The sequence below is a fragment of the Oryzias melastigma genome, linkage group LG21 (genome assembly GCF_002922805.2).
Source record: "Oryzias melastigma strain HK-1 linkage group LG21, ASM292280v2, whole genome shotgun sequence".
Classification (NCBI taxonomy): Eukaryota; Metazoa; Chordata; class Actinopteri; order Beloniformes; family Adrianichthyidae; genus Oryzias; species Oryzias melastigma.
In genome coordinates this window covers 4,340,541-4,364,052 of record NC_050532.1, presented here as the reverse complement: position 1 = coordinate 4,364,052, position 23,512 = coordinate 4,340,541, and the positions used below count along the sequence as shown (strand labels likewise).

At 41.9% G+C, this 23,512-nt stretch overlaps 2 protein-coding genes across 2 annotated transcripts; one reads left to right on the top strand and one right to left on the bottom strand.

The window, feature by feature from the left end:
* The first annotated feature begins 663 nt into the window (after nt 1-663).
* On the top strand, nt 664-18,520 carry dcbld2 (discoidin, CUB and LCCL domain containing 2). Its single transcript, XM_024286270.2, has 15 exons — nt 664-1,029; nt 3,696-3,920; nt 6,753-6,890; nt 10,550-10,601; nt 10,678-10,750; nt 13,368-13,501; nt 13,582-13,622; nt 13,699-13,911; nt 14,046-14,170; nt 14,386-14,536; nt 14,615-14,740; nt 14,808-14,901; nt 14,972-15,021; nt 15,094-15,225; nt 17,619-18,520. The coding sequence occupies exons 1-15, from the start codon at nt 942-944 to the stop codon at nt 17,975-17,977; spliced, it is 2,001 nt and encodes a 666-aa protein (XP_024142038.1). The 5' UTR covers nt 664-941; the 3' UTR covers nt 17,978-18,520.
* Nucleotides 18,521-18,633: 113 nt separating this feature from the next.
* Nucleotides 18,634-23,491, bottom strand: tmem30c (transmembrane protein 30C). The gene is made up of 7 exons (XM_024286271.2): nt 23,187-23,491; nt 22,991-23,107; nt 22,812-22,919; nt 21,766-21,856; nt 20,974-21,117; nt 20,699-20,911; nt 18,634-20,622 (listed from the first exon to the last, which is right to left on the bottom strand). Exons 1-7 carry the CDS (start codon nt 23,382-23,384, stop codon nt 20,435-20,437), a joined length of 1,059 nt encoding a protein of 352 aa, XP_024142039.1. The 5' UTR covers nt 23,385-23,491; the 3' UTR covers nt 18,634-20,434.
* Between the last annotated feature and the right edge of the window lie 21 nt (nt 23,492-23,512).

Sequence of the window (23,512 nt, the reverse complement as noted above, 5' to 3'; positions counted from 1 at the left end):
TTCTTTTATAATAGGGGTGGGCGTATTGATCTGAGTTTCAATAGTATCAATACGTTGGTGAGCATTGATACCACCATGATGACATCAATACTTTTGATACTTTTGTTGCAGTTTTCGTCAACATGTACAACAAGATACGCGAAATGAAAAACATTTCTGTTTCAAAGATGATAAAAGTAGTACTTAGATCAGCTGCATCTCATTGAGTCGCGTTTGTCCTTCATAATGTGATGGAATTACAATAAGTCAAAGGATATAAACAATGGAGTTCCGGTGTTAAAGTTTTTTTTTTTAAAAAAGCTTCGGGGTGCTGATATAAAAATGACGAAAAATGTAGAATTTGCAAAATTGTTTTATGGTCACATCTCAAGTTAAAAGTATTGATATCGATATTGGCGATAATAGTTCTGTCATTATTTGGTTTTGAATTGATACTATCGTTCCATCTCTCATTTTTATATTTCATATTATTTGTGTTTTCATTTCTTTAAATAAAATTGATTCATTGATAATATTTCACTATGCTTTGCTCGGCTCAACTCAATATCTTTCAAAATAAAAACATTGAACATAAATCAATTTTATTGTGACAAACCGGAAATCGAATCGCCTCAGCCGGTTCGCAGTGACGTCAAGCCCCATTGTACAGAGACAACCCGGTGAGCAGAAGGATCCACTCAGGTCACTTGGGGGCCCCGGGGGGCGGAGCCTCAGTAGAGGAAGTATCTGCACAGATTGGCTGCGTGTGCGTGGATCAGTTACCTCCTCCATCGGAGCCACTCGACAACTAAAATAAAACATCCTAGCGCGGAGCACGCGGGGGCTTTCTCCCTCGACCTAGCACAGGCTCGCGCTTCCTCAGGTCCGGGTTGGAGCAGTGCCGCCGGTCCAGGAGCGAGCAGCATGCATTCCGACTGCAGGCTGCTGCGGGCAGAGCGGTAATGGTGGGCAGGGGGCCGCCCGGGGCCGGGGCTCTCGCCCTGTCGCTTCTCGTCATCCTCACCGCGGAAGGCTGCGGAGCTCAGAACGGTTAGTGCCGTACAGCCGCGAGGAGGAGCCGCGCGGCGGGAAAAGCACCGCCGCGCGCGTCCGAACCCCCAACACAGCCGTAAAAATGTTTTACGAGCTGCTGAAATGTTCTGTTATTGTCTTTAAATCGGTGTTTCAGTTCGGCGGGGGCTTTACGTCTCCTCTCCGGGACTTACCGCCGCCCGACGATGTGTTTTTAGGTAAAGGAGGGTGAAAGAAAATCCAGACTAACTGGTTCCCAAGAAAGCTAGCTAAAGAGAAACTACAGTCTGTTTCTGGGTTTGGAGCAAGCCGAATTAACACGTAACTCAAAGTTAACCTTTAAGCGTTTAAATGTAAGCCACATTTGTTATTTAAGCTCCCTAACGAGCGGGTTACCTTTAAAGAGTCCGTGTGTCCGCCCGGAACTCTGTGTTCTGCAGCCCCGCTCTCTGTGGCCTTCGCCTGCTCTTCCAGCTGGCTCAGACCCACCGTGAGGCCAGCACCACCTCCACGAAGAGCGGACTTTATATCAAACCTATTACGTTTAATTTTAGAATTTATTAAAAAAATAGCCTTTAAAAGGGGGGCACACGTTTATTATTTTCGCTTAACTCACGTTTGAGGGTGAAAGGAAAGCACGTGGGTAGTGTCATTTCCCAGCGTGTAAATAGATGGTATAGGCTAGAAAAGTTCTGGAGTGATAAATGTTTGAACTGAACCCGCGCGCACGTGCGTCAGTAAAGTAATGTGGGGTCCAGTAAAATGTGAGTCAGTGTGAGGGAGGCAGCTTTGTTTTTGTTCTGTTCATCTGGATGATGTCCACACAAGGCCTCTTGCATAACTCCAGGAACATCAACTTTGGCACTACGAATCCGAGTGTTATCCCAGTCCAAAACATTTACGGATACAGTACTGAATTGGTTTATTTCAAGCAATCAAATAGATTGTCTTAAAGGGAGTGTGAGGAATCGAACTTGTATAATCTCACCTTACCATTTCATTTACATGAATGATAATTATCTGGTTCATAACTTCTGATCAGAGGTTTTTACCGAACTAACGTAGCTACAGGCCTTTAAAAATCCTTGTGTGTCAATAAACCACCTGACTATGTAAGTAGGGTTTTTGCTTTCTGGAGATCAGTAATGCTAAATACATCTTGGTTTAGCTTCGAGGCCATTGGCAGTTCTTAATACTACAGAATCACTGCTTGTTTTGTAGTAACTCTGTGATATTTCAAGATTAAGTCGCTTTGAAGGCGATGCTGATGCCGAGAGCTGCATAGACACAGATTTAACCACCAAAAACAGTTCCAACAAACTGTCCTCATTAGTTTTGGAGTTTAACTTTTCTACTATTCTAATAAAAGTGTGTTTTTAACATGTTCTTGTAGAATTTTTCTCATTAAAATAAGGGTAAAAATCGATTCAGCGATATATCGCAGTATTTTGTTTGGCAATGCTTGTATCAATTTAAACCACTGACAACACGATAGCTAATTATTTGTGAGCAAACATAGTTCAGCGTCATTTGCAGTGCTTAACATTGTGATCATTAAATAAAATGAATTTTACCATTTTATTACAATGAAATATGTATTAGTATACAGGTAGCAGTTTTTTCTAGAGCCTCGTTTCCACTGAGTGTTCCAGGCCGGAACGACTGGTACCATTTCTGGTCCCCCATTGGTTGTAGAAAAATAGAAAGGGCCTGTTAGGGCGGAGCTTCGTCACACGATTGATTAACCCATTGATTGGCGGAAAGATATTATGACAACAGCAAGCATCTGACCAGCGCTTCTCCCGACTCAAGTTCCAAACCGAAAGTTTTGTCCTCTTTTCGACTGTGTTCTTCAGTATTGCCCCTCGTTCGCGGGGGTTGCTCAACATTAAGAGTTTTTATTCTTTTTCATTCGGAACAATAGACTCTTCCGCAGCGTAGATGCCAGCTTCATCCATAATAAACACCTGCTCCAGATAAAGGAACAGTTGGCGTGAAAGTAAACCTCAATTTATTTCCCGTGATCCCTTTGTTTACACTCTCTCCTGCTAGCTTACAGCCCTTTACAAGGCCAGCCTAACATTACCGGTATAACAAAAATGGTGAGCAATATTCGTGTAATCCAGCCGTACAGTTTTGAGCAAGATACCAGCTCAAAGACCTTCATGGATCTGTTTGTTGGCATGTGGGTGCATAAGAATGGAGCAGAGCAGGAAGCTTGTGGCCCGCCCAGATTTTATTCATCTTCTCCTGATTCATAGCAATTTTAATAAAGAAATACTCAGAAATGCATTTTTAAGATTAATTTTCTTAATACCTGTCTTCTATTATCAGATATTACAAGAACATGCTTCATATTTTCATCAGTGGGTTTTTAAAGTTTTAAATGCCCGTGTTGTGGTCATGTGATCAAAACAATTTGGATGATCAAGATATAGAAAGACAGATCTGATCTTAACTCATCTGACAAACGTGGGAGGAAGGGAGGTTTTAAGACCAAAATCCTTGAATCTACAGTGTGTCACATCCAAGAACAACCCCCAATAGCAGGTTTCAGGAACAACTCTGATAAGTCCCAGAGCTTCATAATTTTTAGAAATGCACTTGTGGGGAGCATCTGAGCTCCTCCCTTGATGTGGTTTTGTCTGCTTGTGTTTCTTAAGACCGTGTGTGTTGTCCTGCAGGAGATGGCTGTGGCCCCAGTGTGCTCGGCCCCAGCAGCGGGACCCTGTCCTCCCGGGGGTATCCGGGGACATACCCAAACGACTCTGTGTGCGAGTGGGAGATCAGCGTGCCCCCCAAGAAGAGGATCCACTTCCGCTTCGCCTTACTGGACATAGAGGACAACAACTGCCAGGTCAACTACCTCCGTCTGTACAACGGCATCGGGTCAAAGAGGAGCGAGATCGGTGAGATGACAAGTCCACGAGGGAGGGGGGGGTTTGACCTTTTTTTCTGAGCGTCATTCTCCAGCCGCGCTCAGCTGTTTCTCTGAACACAGAAAGCCTTGGACATAAGGGGGGCATTGATAATATAAATGTTAGACAGTTTTACACAGCAGTCATCAAAAGTTATATAGAAGTCAATAGTGTTTGTTTATTAATATGGTCTATCAATAACACCCTATGTTAGGGCTACATAGACTCTGCAGACCCTTACAATTATCAAGTCTACAAATCTGCCATTAAATAAAATCACCAAAATGTGTTGAATTTGATGTGATAATGATATTGTTAGGTACTTGTGGGGCCTAATGTCCTTAAATGTCTTTGTGAAGCCATCAAGCAAGTATTGTCCACTTTCTCACTTCCACTCATTCCCACCAGTTTGTGTGGAAAATAGGAAGCAATTACTGCAAAGCTCACAGCCTTCAGTGAAATATGATCAGAAAACTCTACTGTGAAACTTGAGGCACCTCACGATCCGATAACGATTCAGGAGGCAACGATTCAGTTATGGGTACAGCTTTCAGTGTCATTATCTGAGTTTGGAGGACATGAGATTTTAGCTGTCAGTCTTTGGTTTTAAATTGAGAAGTCCAGGCGTCACACGTTAATGCTGTCAGTGATCACAACTGCTGCCACGACTTCAGCTTTTGTCTGAGTTTATAGTGTTGGTTTGACCGTGAATACACCACAGAATACGGTCTCAAGCCCTTTAATATGAAAGCTCTGACTAACTCTTTCATTCACTTAACCTTTTCCAGAGACAATGGAATTTTCTTTAGGATATTCCATGTGATTTCTTTAACCGTTAGTAGTTCTCAAAGCAGAACTTGTTGAAGCCTCTCTCCCGCCAGTAGAAACCTGTTTGATAACAGCTGAACAGTTTCTACCCTCCTCTTCCGGATAGACCCACACAATGTGATTTGGCAAATGTGTTGTGTTCTCTACATATTTAATTTTGGTCTGACAGAACTTAAACACCACATGACTTTTATCCGAAGCCAATAGACCATTGACACTGAAGTTGGGATGGTCATTTGACACGATCTGCAAGGTCAACTATTTTGTGTTTTCTGAGTGAAGAACACCCCACGTTTAGTTTTGCTTGTTACTTTTACTTTCAATCATTTTAATCTTTCGATTATTTAAAATGCTTACTTCTGGTTCCAGCGAAATTAAGTTGATTCGGTCGCCTTTTTTCAGTTTTTTTTTTCTCTCAATACAAAGGGGGCCATGTTGGAGTCAGATTACACCAGTTCGTACTAGTGATTGGTCCAAATCGGTTATCATCGGTCGGCACCTCCACCACCTGAGTTTATAACTTGCACTACAGAAAAAATATCATATCATGTTTAAAAGATGTATCAGAGCAAATTCTGAGAACTATTGTGACAGATGAGTAACAGCTGTTTATCTCTCAATAGAAGTCTGTGGAATTTTGACTTCTTGGAACCAACAAGTACTTCCTGTTTGGAATGCCAGATGGGAGGGGTCACTCAGTCCAGTTCTCATACAGTCAATAGGTCAGACCCAGTCTGAACTGAAGAATTGCGCCACAAACTGAACTGTAAATAAAAAGTCACTGCTGACCTGTAACCAGCTGTTACTGAGAAAAGTCACGGCTGACCATCTGAACTGTGCAGCCTGTTGGGTAGATAATCATTGACCTGTTTCTCCACAGATCAGCACCAACACATGTGGTCTGTGTGTGCTTTTGGTTTGGTCATTCCTGCAAAAACATTTCAAATTTTAGTGCTCTGCCTTTTTAAATAAAAACATTTTGTTTCATGAGGAAGACTTTATTCTATTGTAGAGCTTTTTAGTAGAACTTGTAATTCCATGAAAAAACAGAATAATTCTCCAAATTTGAGGTTACATTTAATTGTTGTATGGAGGCTCTTCTAATGAAAATGGTGTTTCTTTTCATTCTTGTGATGGAGGACACTTATAAAGAAAATTTAGCTTAAAATTTTGCATTTCTGAGTATTTTATGTGTTCAAATCGTTGTGAATCGGGTGGAAAAATGTTGTTTGAAGAAGAACCCTTATGCTGGACGAGTGTATCTAACCAAACGTTTTTTGATTGAAGCTTCAGATTTTTGACAGATCTGATTTTTAATTTTTTTTTTAAACTGAGGATTTGCATGTTTGCACAGCTTTCCTGCATGTTCATGCCGCAGATCAACGTCACACGGTGGAGCAGTGTTTCTGTCAGGAGGACCTCCACGCTGTGAAACAGTCCAGACTTCTGCTGAGGAATTAAACATGACTATTATTTATTTGAGTCAGAGCAAGCCTGAAAATCAATCAGCGTTTTTACCTTAAACTCAACTGAAACATTTGTTATACTTTTGCAGCACTCGACTTTGGTGTTACTCGGTTCTTCCAGCAATACTTCATCATCCGACTCCTTGACTCAGCAGAGAAGCAGGCCTGAGATGGACAGTTTGCTTTTGATTGCAATCAAACAAACATGTCCAGAGCTTGTAATCATTTCTACCTGGGTTTTATCACTCTCGTGTTCTGCAGAAACTTGATTTCTGAGTGAAACTTTGTTTTTTTTTAGAAACCAGCAAATGGAGAAAAAAGCAGAGGGTCAACAGCTTTTGATGTTCTAACGTTCTGCTGGAAAATAACATTTCTGCCTTCTCAGAAAACCAGGTTTTCCTAATCCTTTAGCAGTTTATTTGACTTAAATCCAAAAGCAGCCTTGTCACCGAAGCATGAGCTTTGGTTCTTCCTGTTTGAATATAGAAACCTTTGCTGCTAACTGTACTTTTTTTTATGTGTCTTTTAGAAAAATACTGCGGTTTGGGCCTAAAAGTTGAAAAGCTGATTGAAACCTCAGACCACAAGGCTACTGTCCAGTTCAGGAGTGGAACGCACCACACTGGACGTGGATTCTACCTGTCCTACTCCACCACCGACCATCCAGGTACTCCACTCGTCTCTCCGTCTGGAGCTCCGTTTAAATCCTGCTTACTCTGCTGTTTGTGTTCCTGGAGGTCTTTAGAAAAGTTTGCACATAGTTTTGCATTCAAGGCTTGCCCTGGAAATACCTGTGTATACTAAAATGTACATGCCTTTTCATCAGATCTGTGCACGCCGGTTTTATGTGCAACTAAATATAGACTTGAGCTGAAATATTGTGCAACTTTAGATTTTTTTTATACGGCTTAAATTCCAGCTCCAGGTGTCTGCCTGTGCCGGGATGTTCTCTGTCAAGTTCAAACATGAGTTTGAAGGAAGGAAAAACGGTCTGAAGGTTCTACTGGTGGAGTTACATGGACTTGGGTTAGTGAAAATCTGAGTAAAATATGGACGCATACAGCTAAAATAATTTAAAAGAAAATGCACTAAAGCAACTTTTTGTGTCAAGATTGACAAACTGCTGCAAATCAATATAAGTTAAAAGAAAGTTCTATTTTGAAAAAGTGTTGCTGGAGGTGTAACTATTGAATTCAATTAAATCTTATTATAACATAATTTTGATTCATGTAGGTGGTTTAAAAGGTACAATAGGTAAACATAAATCTTTCTTTGAATGCAAATATCAATGTTTTTTTCTCAAAATACAAGTCTATTTTACATATTTTTACTTTGTAGTATTTTAATTTGATTAAAAATATCTGTAAAAGTTAAAATCATTTATACTTGTATAGTATTTTCCAACTTACTTTTAGCCTAAAAGTCAAATTTATGTTTTTATTACAAAACATTTTTATATATTGAAGTACATAGATCATAGTTTAAATTAGAGGTCTACAACCTGTGGCTGTTTTATCCTTCTATTATCAATCTTTGACTTAAAAATGTGACAATTTGAATAAATATCAAGTTGGTGAATTAAAGTAATCATCATGTATTCTTATCTTCTGTTACACAAGTGTCTAGTTGTTCAGAGGCAAAGTTTGTGAAGTATTTAATTTTGTTTATATAAAAAAATGAAAAGAGTAGGATCCTACACTGGTGTATGTTTATTTTTTATAGTAAAAAGGGGTAGAAGGATGAAGTTACAACATAATCATGATTTAATTAAATCTGCTGCAGCAGGAGGATCTTATTTGACACAAAATGTGTTTTATTTTGAAAGGAACTTGAATGTGCTGCCGTCAAAATTTAAAGAAATTGACATTGTTTTATATAGAAATATTCAATTATTGTAAACATTTAAAAGCCACATTTTATGAATGAATAAATGACTAAAAAATTAAAATAAAGTGTATTTTTTAAAGGTTCAATGAGACTAAACAACTCTTTAAGCTTCAAAGGTTGAAACCCCTCGCTTTAAATATTGCTCAACATCACTGATGTCATCTGACAGATGAACTGTGTCTAAAGTATTATTGCAAAGGAAAGCATCTTTTCTTTTTTAGCCATCTTGTCATTTTATTATTGTATGTTATTTTTAAATTTAAAAACATTCCAGGATTAAACTTCTGCAACCCAGTTTGCATCCATTTCCTGAGTGTTTCACAATGAAAAATCTTATGATTTGAGCTTGATGTGTTATCAAAACTGTCTGCTCCATAGTCTCGAGTAAATCCTGAATACGAGCATTTTAAAAATAATTTTTGACATTTTGCATTTGCTTTTAATACGAAGCAGAAAAAGTTCTCTGAATCCTCTTTTCCTCAACTTTTCCTCTCAGTTTACGTTTGACTGCGGATCCTAAAGGTTCACTTCTTAGCAGTGTTTTCTTTGATCCCACAAAGCCAGTGATTTTGATCTGTTGGCATGACAACAAAGGATGCAGAATTCAGAGAGAACTAAGAATGGTGAGGAGTTTACATGTTGGTAACGAGTTTTGAAAATCAGCATCGTCATGGAAACACTCTGAGGAAAACTGATGGAGTTCCCTGAACAGAGCTCTGATGGTTTTGCTGTTGTGGTCGCCTCAGTGCTGAGTCACAAAGAGCAGCACAAACAATGCCGTCGTCCGGCCACACATGCCATGCACACAGGCGCTCTCTAAGTCACGTAATTGGTGGAGCAGGTGACCGTGGGTGGGCAGGAGGGACCGCAGAGTAGATCTATTGGTTACCATGGTTTCCATGGTTACTGGCGATGGATATTTCTCCGTTTGACTCAGCGGTTTGTTGTCCGGATAAACGTTAGCGCGGTGAACAGTCAGAGATCAGCCATCGCCACTAAACGTCCATGAAATTCCCAGCAGCCCACGCAGTCCTGTGAAACATGAGCTGTGTGTTTTAAAGCGGCCGATGTGAGTGTTTGTGGGACTTTAATGCTTCCAGGTTTGACGTGGAAAATGGACTGCAGTTGTGATCCCTAACAAAAAAAAAAATGTGGCCTCTAAAATCAACAGAGGTTTACATCTGTACAAAGATATGTCAGACATAAGATAACTAGGCACCAAATCAGTGAATTTTGAGTTGAAAATAACTTTTTTTGAGTTTTAACATGTATATTTGGCATTTTTCTTATGAAAAAGAACAAATGTAATAAGAAATCATTTTATCTTGCATTTCCGAGTGTTTCTCCTTTCAATCAGAAAGGCTGTGTTTAAATGAATGATCTTCTTTACGTCACAACAGCTCTGCTGCACATGCACTAAACCCTCATCTGTTCCTAGAGTGTCTAGTTCAGGTTCTGCAGAAGAGAAGATGGTATCTTCACATTGATTGCAGTCAAATAAGCTGCCGGTCGTATTTTTTAAATTAAAAAAAATTTGTCATAGGGTGAAAGCTTTACATCTGTTAGTTCAGGTGTTTGTTACTCTGGAAGGAGGATTGGGTGATTGTTGTGTATCTTCTGAAGTTCTAAACTAAATACAATCCAACATTGGAGCTTTGAAAGTGGATCAGAGTAGAGGATTTACTCCTGAGCGGAAAGCCTCTTTGGGAAGAGATCATAGTTCAACGTTCTTTAAAGTCCCACTCCAATCATCTTTAATTAGTTTTAAGTGTTCCCAGTGGTCTTTTTATTATCCTGTTTTTAGCCACAAAAAAAGTTGTTTTTCAGGACATGATTTCTGCAGAGCAGCTTCAGTTCATCAGAAATTCATCTCTGAATAGTTCAAACTCTTCCTCTTTTAGTTTCTGTGAGTCTGAATGTGTCAGAAATGTAAGAAAAAACTGTCTAAGCTAATCAATGGATGACAAAAATAATATCTGACAGTGTTGGGGTGTGTAAAAGCATCAGGTGAATTTAAGCCCAGATTGATCTGAGATTACAGGATTAAATGTGTCCTGTGAGATACAACTCTGATGTGGAATGCTGCAGATCATTTGCCTGTCGTTGACAGGTGTGTCTTCTGTGTAAACTCTGTTCAAGTTTCACAGGAACCGCTTCCCAATTGCTGCTTCATCCAAACATCATTTAGAACCACTCTGAGTTTCACTTATTACTATTATAGAGTTTTTTTAAAGTCGGATGTTTTGGTGTTTCAGGTAAAAATGACGTCTGTCCTTATTCAATCATTTTTAGGGTTTTTCTGATTAAAATGTGAACAGAAGTCTAAAGTTAGGCAGGGACTTGTGTGTGTTTTGTTTTCAGAAAGCTGAATGAGTGTTATTGTTATGAAAGCACAGGAAGTGTGAACATGCAGACAAACCGGTTTGTGTTTCTCCACAGATCTTATCACCTGTTTGGACAAAGGCACAGATTTCTCCGAGGCCGAGTTCAGGTGAGTTCGGCGTTTCGGCCTCACGCTGGCCTTCGTTTTGACGACCTGCTGCTCACGTGCGTCTCTTCTTTCCTAGTAAATATTGCCCGGCCGGCTGCTCCACGTCCGCCGAGGAGGTCTCTGGAACCATTCCTAAAGGTTACCGAGAGGTGAGTTGGGGGGCTTTTCTGTCTCCTCCCCTCTCTCCGAGTCAACACAAACACCTCCTTATCAACGTGCTGCCATCACTTCCTCAGCCAAGCCCCCCCGCTGTGTGATGACCTCACATTCAGCTTGAGGAGGAGGCAGATGAGAAAGCACAGGGAGGGGTGGGAGTGTGGCGCCCCGCACGAACAGATCTGGGGCGGGGTCAGAGAATGAGACGGAGGTGAGATAATAGTTTGGCTGAAAGTAATAATCCAGTCCAGCTGTAGAGCGGCGAGTCCATAGTGACTCAGGTGACTGAGAGAATGCAGAAAGCTTTATGAGCTCCCTCCGTGTTTCTTTTTTGTATTGTTTGGATTCTACTGCATGCATGCAGACTTCTGGCTTCCACTTTCACCTCTGCTCGGCGTGCGAGTGTGGTTTCCTCAGTCGGAGGCCTGGCGGCTGCTGTGGTTTGGACCGGCACTTCATCTGGGCGCCTTTATGGCTGCGCTCAGGATGTGGTGTGTGTTTTTGGTCACGCGTTCACCGCTCCTGGTGTGTGTGCTCGTCACATTTCCAGCAGTAGCTTCTGCTGTGAGTCGGCCCCTTCCTGGTAAAAACACGTCCCCTCCCTTATGGGACGGAGCGCGCTGTGTGAATGGAATCAGGTTGGGTCAGTGAAGTGGCACCAGCGCAGGAATGCAGCTCACGAGTGTCTTCTGTGCTGAGAATGACTCATCAGCTTTTATCTGCAGAGGAGAAAGGTTGAGGCGATTGTACAGTAAAGCTGCACAGACCCGCCCTCATTGTTCAGCCTGAACCCTCAACCAGCTGCAGCGTTTATGAGCAGATCTGCTTACTGCAGGATGCACGCTTCTCAAGGTCAAACTGCAGCACGTTCACCGCCTGCTTGAGGATTTTCAGCTCCTTGTTGCAACTCTTTCTGGTCTCGTGTGGATTCTCATTTCTGAACATTTTGTGAGAATATTCACATTTTAAAAGAACCACTACTATGAAAATTGTATTTTATGTGTTTTTGACATGTTCTCGTGGCATATTTCTGATGTAGAACAAAAAAAATCTTGAAATTGCTTTTCTGTGGAAGCTGAAAACGGCCTGCCTCACATTTTTTTTTTATTGTTTTCTCCTGATAACGAGAGAGTGGAACTCCTTATTGTGAGAAAGCAATTTGTTTTCTAGTGAAAATGAGATCATGAAGAATATACTGCAGTGTACCTCTCTCCCTCTCCCACACTGAGACTTTAGCTGTCTTTTTATTTTGTGGTTAACAACAAAAACAGCAGAAGAAAACACTCCACAAAAGTTGTTTTTTAGTTTATTTTCTGGTGTCTATGCTCCTCAAACGCCTTCATTCCGTCTCATACACCAATCCCCCTACCTTTATTTCCCTAAAACCCTCAAACGGGTTGATTGACAGAACCAGAACCAATGAGCATTCCTGCGTGATGCGTTTACTGAGCTCACTCAGTGAACGCATCACTCAACCTAACTCAGTCTGCTATAACACATTTTTCACTTTATATAAAGCAGTTTGTCAGTGTCGATAGCATTAAATCAATAAATTATATATGGATATATATATCAGTTCTGGTGTTTGACGTTTTCTCTGATAAACTGCTGTGTTTTGAAGCGGATTGTAGAAAAACAACCAAAGTAGCCTGTATCACAGCAGACTGAACGGGGCTGTTGAGGTCGCTAATGTCCAGAGCTCAGTGAACGCACCACGCAGAGATGCTCGTCGGTTCTGTCAATCAACCTGTTGTCGGGGCTTTAGGGAGATAAAAGGAGGAGGGGTTGGTGCATGAGACGGAATTGAGATGTTTTAGGAGCGTAGATTTACTAATTAATAAAAATAGGCTAAAAGACAACTTTAGGAAGTGTTTTCTTCTGCTGTTTTTGTTAAACACAAAAAAAGACACTTAAAACAGGTAAAGTCTCGCCGTCTTGGTGTGGGAAAGAAGGAAAGAGACGCAATAGTATATCTTTAATTATCTTGTTATCACAAGAAAACGAAGTTTGTTTTCTTGTGATAATAAGAGAGTGGATCTCATTATCATGATTAAAAAAAAAAGGGCGCAGGCCGTTTTCTACTTCCATGCATTAATATTTCATTATCCAATTTGCTGTGAATGAAGTTGACAGAAAAAAAAAACTCGTAGATGTGACAAAGACGCTACAACATCAAGTCACAACTGACCGACCCGCTCCATTCTGATGCATCCACCTGTAGACAAATAGATCCATCAACGTCTGTTTTCCTCATCCAAGCTGACATCTGATTCAAAACTGTATGATTGGAAAGCTCTGATATTGCTCACCATTTTTGGTTAGATTTGTAAAGGAGAGAACATGTAAATAGACAGCTCTCATCAACAGGAAGGGGGCGGGGTTACTGAGGCTTTTTGATTTAACGGTAAGCTAAAAACAGCATAGTTTATAAAACCACAGGGAACACTTTTGAAATCGATCATAAGATGATTGGAGTGGGACTTTAAGGTGGATCTTCAGGTTTTTATTAAAAATAAAGATTAAATCATGTTCTAATCTGGAACCATAAGGTGTAAATTGAAGGAAAATAAAGATTTGTGTCTATATGTCTTCTCTCTGTTGGCCCTGCAGACGTCTCCTCTGTGCACGGCAGCCATCCACGCAGGTGTGGTGTCCAATGCTGTGGGCGGGAGGATCACCGTGGTCAGCAGCAAAGGTATCCCCCGCTACGATGGCGCCCTGGCGAACAACGTCACATCCACCGGGTAAGAGACTCCAGCAGAGCCGCCGCCGCTCTCTTCTGCTCCCGATTTCCCATCATTCACGCTGTTTTTCTTCTGTTCAGAGGAACTCTGTCCAACAGCCTCTTCACCTTCAGGACAAACGGTGAGTTTTTTCCCTCTTGATCGTCTGAGCAGAGAAACCTCGTGTTTGTGTTCATGTGAAGGATTGTTGGTTTCAGGCTGCTATGGAACGCTGGGTCTGGAGTCCGGTGTGGTCGCAAACTCTCAGCTCGCCGCTTCCTCTTCGCTGAACTCTTACATCACCGGTCAGGACGGCGAATGGGGGCCATCAGGGGCTCGGCTGAAGCAGGCGGGGCTGCCCTGGGCGCCTTCGGTCACCGACGACCAGCAGTGGCTGCAGGTGGATCTGAGGAGGGAGACGAGGATCACAGGTATACGGCTGACAAATAAAAGGTTTTGCTACATTTCAAAGAGCTTCTCGTGAGGAAAATTGTGTTTTTTATTATGTTCTGAACATCAAAATATCTGCTTTCTGCTGATCACACTCCATGCTCATGCATTCCAGGCATCATCACCACCGGTTCCACCCTCAGGGAGTACCCGTGGTTTGTGTCGGAGTACCGAGTTCTGTTCAGTAACGATGGCAGGGAGTGGTCCACCTACACCGAAGCCAATTCTACTCAGCCCAAGGTGAGACCGCCCCCAAAAATCAATAGACGGGAGCTTAAATCCGGTTAGTGCAAATGGATAAGATGTCGCTGCAGGGACCCTGGAGGGCTGTTTCCATAGCAACCGCTGTTCTCAGATGTCAGGAAATGACAGTGATTTGAGTGGAGTGTTGTTGTAGGCATTAATAATGAATGACGCCTGAAGCTGAGATTTCCTCTCTCTCTGGGTGTTGGCAGAGTTTCCAAGGTAACGTCAACTACCTGCATGAGGTGAGGAATAACTTCATCCCCCCCATCGAGGCCCGCTTTGTGAGGATCAACCCCGTATCGCGGCACCCCAGCAGAGTGGCGCTGAAGCTAGAGCTGCTGGGCTGCCGGCTTCCTGCAGGTACACGAGCTCCGAGGAGGGGAGCCGGCGTCTTTCCGGAGAGCCACTGATTGTTTCGCTCTCTCTGTTTTGGGACAGGGAGGACCAGAACCCCCATGGGGCCCAGGACGTTCATGCCGTCATACCCTCCCTACCAAACAAAGCGGCCGCCTCAAACCACAACCCCTCCAGACATCAGGAACACCACTATGCCTTCACAAAACGGTAGGAACTCATCAGCGAAGCACTTTAGTGAGACGGGAAATGTTGACTGATGCATTTGTGCTTCTAGACGTGTCGTCCGCAGCAGTCCTGGTGTCCGTGCTGGTCGTGGTTCCGACCGTTTTCATCGTCATTGCAGTCTGTGCCTGGCACTGCAAGAATAAGTATGCAGTCCCAGCTTTATAAGCCTCTGTAAACCCTTCACAGGCATGACTGCAGTTCTGTCTCCTGCAGGAAGAAGAACTCTGAGGGAACGTACGACCTTCCTCAGTGGGACAGCACAGGTGAACCATCCAGCAGCGCCGATGTTCATTTCTTTGTGCAGCTTTCATCATCGGCTCCTCTTTCTCCTGCAGACTGGTGGAAAAGCATGAAGCAGCTGTTACCTTCCAAGATGCTGGAGACAGAGGAGACCAACCGGTACACCGACGACGGTGATCTGCTCCCGGGGAGGGTCGCTGTTCCGAGGGTTCATGCTGAACCTGCAGGTAATCGCTGTTAGATCATAGCTGGGTATGGACCAAAGGATGGAATGTGGTCACTCCAGCTCTAAAATCAGATGTGCGAATCCAAGATAACTATTGAAAAAGTTCACACAGTGTTCCTTTGTTTATTGCAGGCGTTGCATTAAAAAATAACCTGCAACAGGTGAAATCTGAAGTAAGATCATAGATGTTTTAAGGCTGTAAAACTCCTCACTTTATACACTTAGACTTGAATATTTTCACAATTTTCTTTTTTTTCTCCCAATTTTAAGTTTCGCTGAAAAATCAATCGGGTAACACTTTAGATGAGGTGCTGGAGAATACTCAATATATTGTTAAGGATTGTTAATACATTTGCTGAGCTTGTAAGCGTTTATTGATATGATCTTTGTAGACAACGGTCTCCCTTTAGATGTTAATGAAGTATGTTAATAAACCTTATTCGGCTTTTTTTGCCAATAAACACATTAATGATGTTTGTTAATGTGTTAAGGAATCTTATTATAAAGTGTTACCATGAGTCCAATATTATAGAATGAAAACAATTATCTGATCACAATCAAAGGCTTACATAGAGCTGGAGAGCTGAATCCATACCGGATCTAGCTTCAATATTTCTCACCATTTTTGTTGCACCACTTTTGTTAGGTTGGAAGTGTGAGGCGCTGTAAGCTAGTGGAAGGACATGTGAACGGAGCTCTCAGCTATGTGGGGGTGAAGTGGGGGAAGTGCTGCTCAGCGCCAACAATCCCGCCCACAAAAAAAGACCACCGGGATGCTTTAATAATAAATACATTTAAAAATGATCAGAATGGGACTTAAAGCTATGATAAAAGCCTTGTGGATTTATCCTTCACTTCATCAGGACAAATCTGTGAGGCGCTGCAAATACGTTTTAGTGAAGAAACTTTTCACACCTTTATCTTTAAAAACAAAAACACAATGACAAACATGTTGCTCACAGATCAGCTTTTCATGGAGTTTATAGAAAAAGAAACTTTCACCCCAAATAGCTGAATGCTAACGTTTCTAACAAACAATCCTGCAGCAAAAATAAACAGTTTACTGTTGGAGAATGTTTACAGCTGTGCTCTGATGCACAGAACACTGTTTGCATGCTCTCTGAATAAACAGACCTGTTAGAGTTGTGGGTGATTGTGTTCAGGCAGCAACATGTTGTCTAGGTTTACTTTTTTAAATAGCATCATGTTCACCAAACAATGTATCAATATTTCCTGAAAGGTTTCAGGTCTGATTTACAAACTGATCCAACTCCAATTCAGTTTTTTTCATTTTCAAAGCTTATGTTTTTAAATGTAATTAAAAACCAGTTATTTTTCCAGAACTAACATTAACACTTTAACACCCGAGCTGTCAACCAAGACACTTGAACAACACGCTCTTCGAATTATCACAACTGTTCCACCATTTACAGGATTAATGCAATTCTAAAGGATTCTGATGCCATTAAAAGCTGTTTTACATGTCCGTTAACGTAAAATGTTCCATAGTTAAACAATTCTTCATTTTTGGGACAGAATCAGTTATATTATGTAGAATCCATAAGCTCTTCATTACTGTAATCCAGTTGTCCTTAATCTTTTTCAAGCCATGGACTGATTCAAAGCTTCTATTTACCTATAACTTTTGAGGGTAAAGTTTATCTTCATCCCCTGTTTAATATCTGCAGCTGCTTTAAACTTTAGTCCTACACTAGATTTAATGCAGGAAGCATTAAAATGTGATATAGATATTCTATTAACCCATAACTGAATAAAAATAGAATAAAAAAAAATCTAACTAACTTCAGCCTCGTCGGACTTTTAAAGACCCACTCCTATGAAAATCACCTTTTCTGTGTTTTTAACATGCTATTGTAGCATTGTTCTCATAGTAGATGACCTATTTAAAACCATTTATGATTAAAACTGTGTTTCTAAGTATTTCTAATGAGCTACTGCTGCTGTGCAGAAAAAAAAAAACTTTTTTTGTTTTTTTTTTTAAATGACAAAGAATTTAATTTTGGCTAAAACCTGCTCTATCACAAATAAAAGGTCACTGGGAATGATTTTACAATAGAAAAAATATGCTTGGAGTGGGACATCAGTGTGTTAAATGCAGCTTACTTTTATTTTGAAAGCTTTTCCTTTTTTTTCTGACTCTCTATTCTGCCCAAAAACATTCAATCATTTTTGATTACTTGCTAGCTTGGAGGTTTCAATTCAGTGTCAGCAAAGTGGCTTTAAGAAAGTAATGGATGGATTTTCAAACGGACTGAAATGTGTGTATAAATGGTTGAGGAGTTGTGATAGTGGGAAAAATGGGAACACAGGTTGATGGATTGTGTCTGTAAAAACAGATTGAAGTCTCTCTAAAGTCTATTCCTCTCGTTCCAGAGTACGCCCAACCCCTGGTGAGCGGCGTCACAACATTAGGAGCGCGCTCAACCTTTAAACCAGATGAGGGCCCAGAGCTGTACGACGCCCCCGTCTCAGACGCCTTCCACGCCTACGCTGAGCCGCTGCCCGCCTCCGGATCCGAATACGCCACCCCCATCGTGGTGGACATGGGCTGCCACCTGTCCTCGAAGGCGTGCGGTTTCATGGGCCCCTCCTCGCTGCACGCACGGACAGACAGCGAGAGGTCGGAGTACGACACGCCCAAAAATTCCACTGGACAGGCCACGCCCACTGAGGAGCTGACCTATCAGGTGCCTCAAGTCAGCGCTCAAAAGGCGGCGGGAGAAGCGTGCTGAAAAAACACTGAGGGGGGGATTGCTGGAGGCGGAGCCTGCGAGCCCGACCTGGAGTCTTGAATGAACACTACCTTAGCTTTAGGTTCGTCCGGAGATGTCTGTATTGCACACACTTCAGCTGGTGGGTCGGCGCCATGACAGTCCAATCACTGAAACCACAGCCATGAATGTGCAGCTGAGTCTGAGAAACACCGACTACTGTTTTAAAGACTGTTGTGTGATTCTATGAAACTTCTGTGAAACTGTGACATCATTCCTCCACTGTTACCGCGCTCTTTTCCCGTCAGCAGAGCCCGGGGCTTTCCGACCACACGGTACGCCGGAGAGCCCCACTCACACCTGTACAGTTCAGGAGAAACGTCCGAGCGCCCAAAGGACTTATTTATATTTATTTCACATGCTGCTGATCCAGAGGGGATCCTGCACTGTAGCAGATACGGGGTCCTGTCGATGTTTCCAAAGACTTTAGACCAAACTTGGCTCTTCCTGTGGTGAATGTGCCAACACTAATAATCCAATAAAGCAGTCTTAATGGAAAAGGTACTGAAGAAACCGTAGACGTCTCTGCTGTGATGCTTTCTTCTCAATCTCCTCCTGTGATGATCCAACACAAGTTTGGAGATCTGCTTCTTCAGGCTTTGAGTTCAGGGAGCTGATTTTTATTTTAAGATTGTTTTATTGAAATCAGTAAAAACAGGTAATGGAGTCATTGTAATTAAATAAATACCAGCTTCAACTCAAAAACACTTGAGGTTTGTAAACATAGAGGAAGTGCAGGAGCTGTAAACCTTTAACTACGTACACACCGGCCATTCAAGAACACACGTTTAGCCCACACTGGACAAAGAGGGCGGGGCTTATTTTTTGTTTCTACTGTTCACTAGCAAATGTCCGACACAGTTGGAAGAGGCTTAGTGCGAAATGTCCACGTGGTTCCCAAGTCATCACATATTGACATTTGGTTAAAGACCCCTCTGTGTCACTTTGACGTTTTGGGCGTTCCCAACTTGTCGTTTTTTTGATGTGCTGACTGTTCCCATTAAATCAGGGGTTCAGTACCGTGACGAGTAGAGCACCGCTACTCAAACCATACATTGAGCGAACCAGTACCAGGTTAAGGTTAGGAAACAGCCAACACGTCAAAAAAATGTTTGAGTTGGAGAGACCCGAAACGTCAAAAAGTGACACAGAAAAAGCCTGAACCAAATGTCAATGTGAGACGACTTGCAGATGAGAATGGCCCAATCCGAATTCTTCCCTTCTCCCTTCCCCTTCATTTGGCCCTCCAAACGAAGAGTTATGAAAAAAATAAATAGTGTCTCATAGTTTGGACAATAATCACCAGTCCGCTAGCTTTAAAATTGGAGCTTCCAGCGCTTGAATATACAAAACAAAAGCGGTTTTATAACTTTAAAAAGGTCACGCTACAAGAAAAAGTCATTACTCACATTTAAATGTAAACGTCTGTGGTTCAGAGCACACTCACATGAAGAAAAGCACTTCTCAGCACGACGGCGTTTAGCCTAGCGAGGGAGGACCTTGGATCTCTCCACTTGGAGGGTCGGATTTAATAACTACATTTCCCAGACACACTTGGACTTAAACTCCCCCTCCAAATAAAGGGGAAGGAAGAAGGGATAGGGAGTCATCTGCCTTGTCGCAGTGTCTACTTTCCCCAGATAAACCAGCAATACTCTGAGTTTCCTAGTCCCTGATTGGTCAAAGTTCTACCTGGTTGTACGTATAGCCCAAAAACTGTGTAAATACGAGTTTTAAACATGGAAGCCCAAACATAAACTTCTCAGTAAAGGTGGTCACTTGAGCATGTGTAGACAAAAGCATTTGACACATTTTTAATGGCCACGTTTTGTAAGTAGAGTCCGAAAACGGTTGTAGAGACTTGCGATCCCAAAAGTTTTGAACTTGTGTTTACATAGACTTTTCATAGGAAGTGGTTGCTTGACTGGCCAAGTGCGATGTGTACGTAGCTTTAGAGATACAATAAAAACAACAGCTGTCTTCTCAGGTCGGATCAAAGCTAGAACCTTTACATGATTCAGAAAGATCAAATCAAAATTTCATTGAGAAACAGCCAAAAATAGCAGACTTTAACTTTGCCGTTTTACACTGAATACTGAATCTTAAAAGGAAAAAGACCCTTGTCTTGGAAGGAAAATAACCGTAATTTGAGAATAAATGTCTTGGCGACTAGAATTTCTTTGCCTAAAATAAGAATTCTTAGTAAAAACATTATTTTTCTTAACACAGTGGTAGATTTCTTTTCTTAAAAAAGTCTTTGCAGCATCTGAACTGCAGTTTTTTTTCCCCTTGATTGCCAAAATGTATTTAATTATTTATAACTTGCATGGAGAAAAATCAAGTTTGTTTCCTAAGTCTTTGTTATCCCCAGAAAATGGTCTTTAGAAATATTTTCCCAACACGTTTCCGTGTTTCTCCTCATTCCGCCATGTTCTTCCCATCCTTCCCAAACTTCCACCAGACCCCGGTGAGAACGACGGCCGTCAGCAGGATGAGGCTGCTCGTTACCAGGTAAGCGATGGGCAGGAAGTGGTTCTGGCCTCCGAACCAGCTGACTGTGGTCAGAACCAGCTCCTTCCTGCCTCTGAAGTACTGAACGGGGAAGTCTGCAGGGCGGGGTCAAGGGTTCAAACCAGCTCTGGGTTGGAGCAGAGCGTTCGTTTCAAGCGGCTGAAAGGATACTGTAGGAAATGGTGGCGCTGTAGTTTCCCGCTGGAAGCCCGTTGGTGTAGGGCTTGTTGGCCCGGTATAAAATCCCGTAGAGCTTCTTAAAGTTGGGGAAAGCCGCCTCCCTCATCCAAACGATGAGGTCCTCGTTGATGAAGCCGTTGTTGCTCGGGTCGAAAGGGTCCAGCCTGTAGACGGGCTTCTGCCAGAACGAGGGCTGCGTTGTACCTGCAGATGGAGACTCAGACGTCTGCTCCACAGCTCGTCTGAATGAGGGGGAGGAGTCTTACCTTCAAACACCTCTGCCAGAGTCTGGTTGTCCGCTTTGGGGTTGCGGTACTTGATGTTTTTGTCCGTGTACCACGTGAGGCCTTTCCGTAAGAGGGGAACGACGGATGGACCGTTGATGGTGTAATAGGTCAGAAGGAAGGAGTCTGAGAGGAAACACAAGTCAATTAAAAAATTAACTATTCTCCAAGTCTTGTGTGCACAGAGCATGTGATGCATGTTCAAGAAGAAGCTGAAAGGTTCTTGAACATGACTTTAGCTTATGGTGTTCTTGCTAGACTCTCAGTACTTGATACTAGTGCATGGACTCACAGATGGAAGCCCAAAATAGGTGTTTACATAGACTTTTTATTGAAAGTGTTCACCCAAGAGCGTGCTGCCAATGGTACTTGATACACGATCAATGGCCATGTGTTTGGGGCCTAAAAACTGTCCAGCCGTGGACGAGGAAGTGAAGATCTTCATGGACAGAACTTCCTCCAAAATCCTGATTCTTTCTCCTTCCAGTTCACCAAAGACTCTTTTAGCTAATTCTCCAATGTTTATTGACGTTGCTGTGATCAATACATTCAATCATTGGTTTCTCAGAGTTCTTGATAAAATAATGAAAGCTAACATCAAAATGCTCTTTCATTGATTTACAATCCTTCACAACTTGCTTGGACACCAGATTTTTGAACCCGAAATGAACATTAACACGCGCTTACATGGACTTTTTATTGGAAGTGGTCACTTGAACGCACAAATATGAGTGTGTTGTGAACGCAGCATTAGTGTGTGAAGAGTTGCATTACCATTAAACATGCTGTTGGCCACGGCGCCGCAGGGAGCGATGGGGACTCCGTTTGCGTCAAAGTCAAATGGTTTGCAGTAACTGCTGGGACTCTAAACCAGGAAATGATCGTTAGAAAAAAGAAATGCAATTAAACTTTAATAAAGTGGATTTCAGTTTTTCTATTACCATATAAGTGATCATTGCTACCATGCAACTTAAAGCAAGAACTAGAACCAATGTGAATTTCAGTTTAAATTATGGAATTATACAAAGTAAATATTCAAAACAGAATATTTTCAAAATAAAACATGTTTGCATGACTTCAGCATCAGCCATCTTTTTGCTTTTTACATTTAACTACATGGGTGACTTCAAATTGTGTTTATATCCTCTAGATCAGTGGTCTGCAACCTTTAAAGACTCATTTCTGTCTCACCAAAACTCACAGAGAGCCACAAAATCCAACTTCACTCATTAGAAAAATACACTTGTTTTTGTGACCATTGGACTGTTCATTTATTATAACTTGCAGCATTTAAATATAATTATCTTTATATAATAATTCTAACTTGTTTTAGTTTTGAGAACTCCAAATACAAGTTCCTTTCAAAATAAAATACACCCCGTGTCAATTAGATCCTCCTGCTGCAGCAGATTTACTTTGGTTAGAAATGTAAGAAAGCAAAAAGAAAAAAGCATTTTCTGTCATATTGGTGACCTTCATCTTTTTTCTTATTTTACTATTATAAACATAATAAAAATGTGCATGTGTTTGGCTTTTTCTAATATAAAACACTCTAAAGTAAAATAGATTCAACCTGCCAACATTGTGTTAAAAAAATGGACAAAACTTTATTAGCTAAAACAAATTAACCAAAAAAGCTCAAAAAACATTTATTTAAATTGTTAGAATTTTTTTTAAGGTGCAACGAAGATTTTTGCAGACTTTTGGGGCTAATCTGAGGATGTTTGCAGAGGGAATGCAGGTGTTTATGTTAGCAGATCCTTTTCTTTTCTGGGATCGAGTAAGTCGGATCTGTTCGGTAGTGAGAAACGTGCTCAAACCTTTAGACTTCTCTTCCTTCCGACCATCTGTCCATCATCTCGAGAGTCCATGTACCTGCGGAGGTTCTGGTGGAAGTTTCTGAGGCCGTAGTAGATGAAGACGTCGCCCTGCAGGACAGAACAACATCACAGCTCCAAAGAGCTTAAATAAAAGAGATCTTTTGGGTCAGAGGGGTCACCTTAAAGGCTTTCTCGATGGAAAACATGATCGTGCAGGTGCACTTTTGCCCTGCCTTGCTCATGTTCTTCCTCATTTCAAAGCAGACGTTACAGCTTCCGGCTTCCGTGTAGTCCACCTGAGAGGAAACAAAACTAACTCAGATCTTTCCTCTGTCGCTCTCTGGGCAGATTCCCCTGAAGTCTTGAATCTCTTACCTTTATTTCCTGGGTGCGTTGGACGGTGAGCAGCAGCCACACGCCCAGCAGCATGCAGATCAATGCCAGCAGGTAGAAGAACGGCAGCACGGTGCTGGCGGTCAGCATCGGAGACCAGGCCGGCAGGCGCTGCTGTTTGAAGGCGGAGTTGTCGGGCCTCCGAGCCAAAGGCCCAGACTTGCTCTTCTCTTTGCCCATAATTCAGACTGAAAGTCTTTTTCCTGTTTCTGTGTCAGAGCAAAGAACCGCTCGGCGTGTCAGACTTTCCCAGAAGACTTTGCGAACAGGGTGAAACAGTTGTGGCCTGTTACTCATTAACCACAATT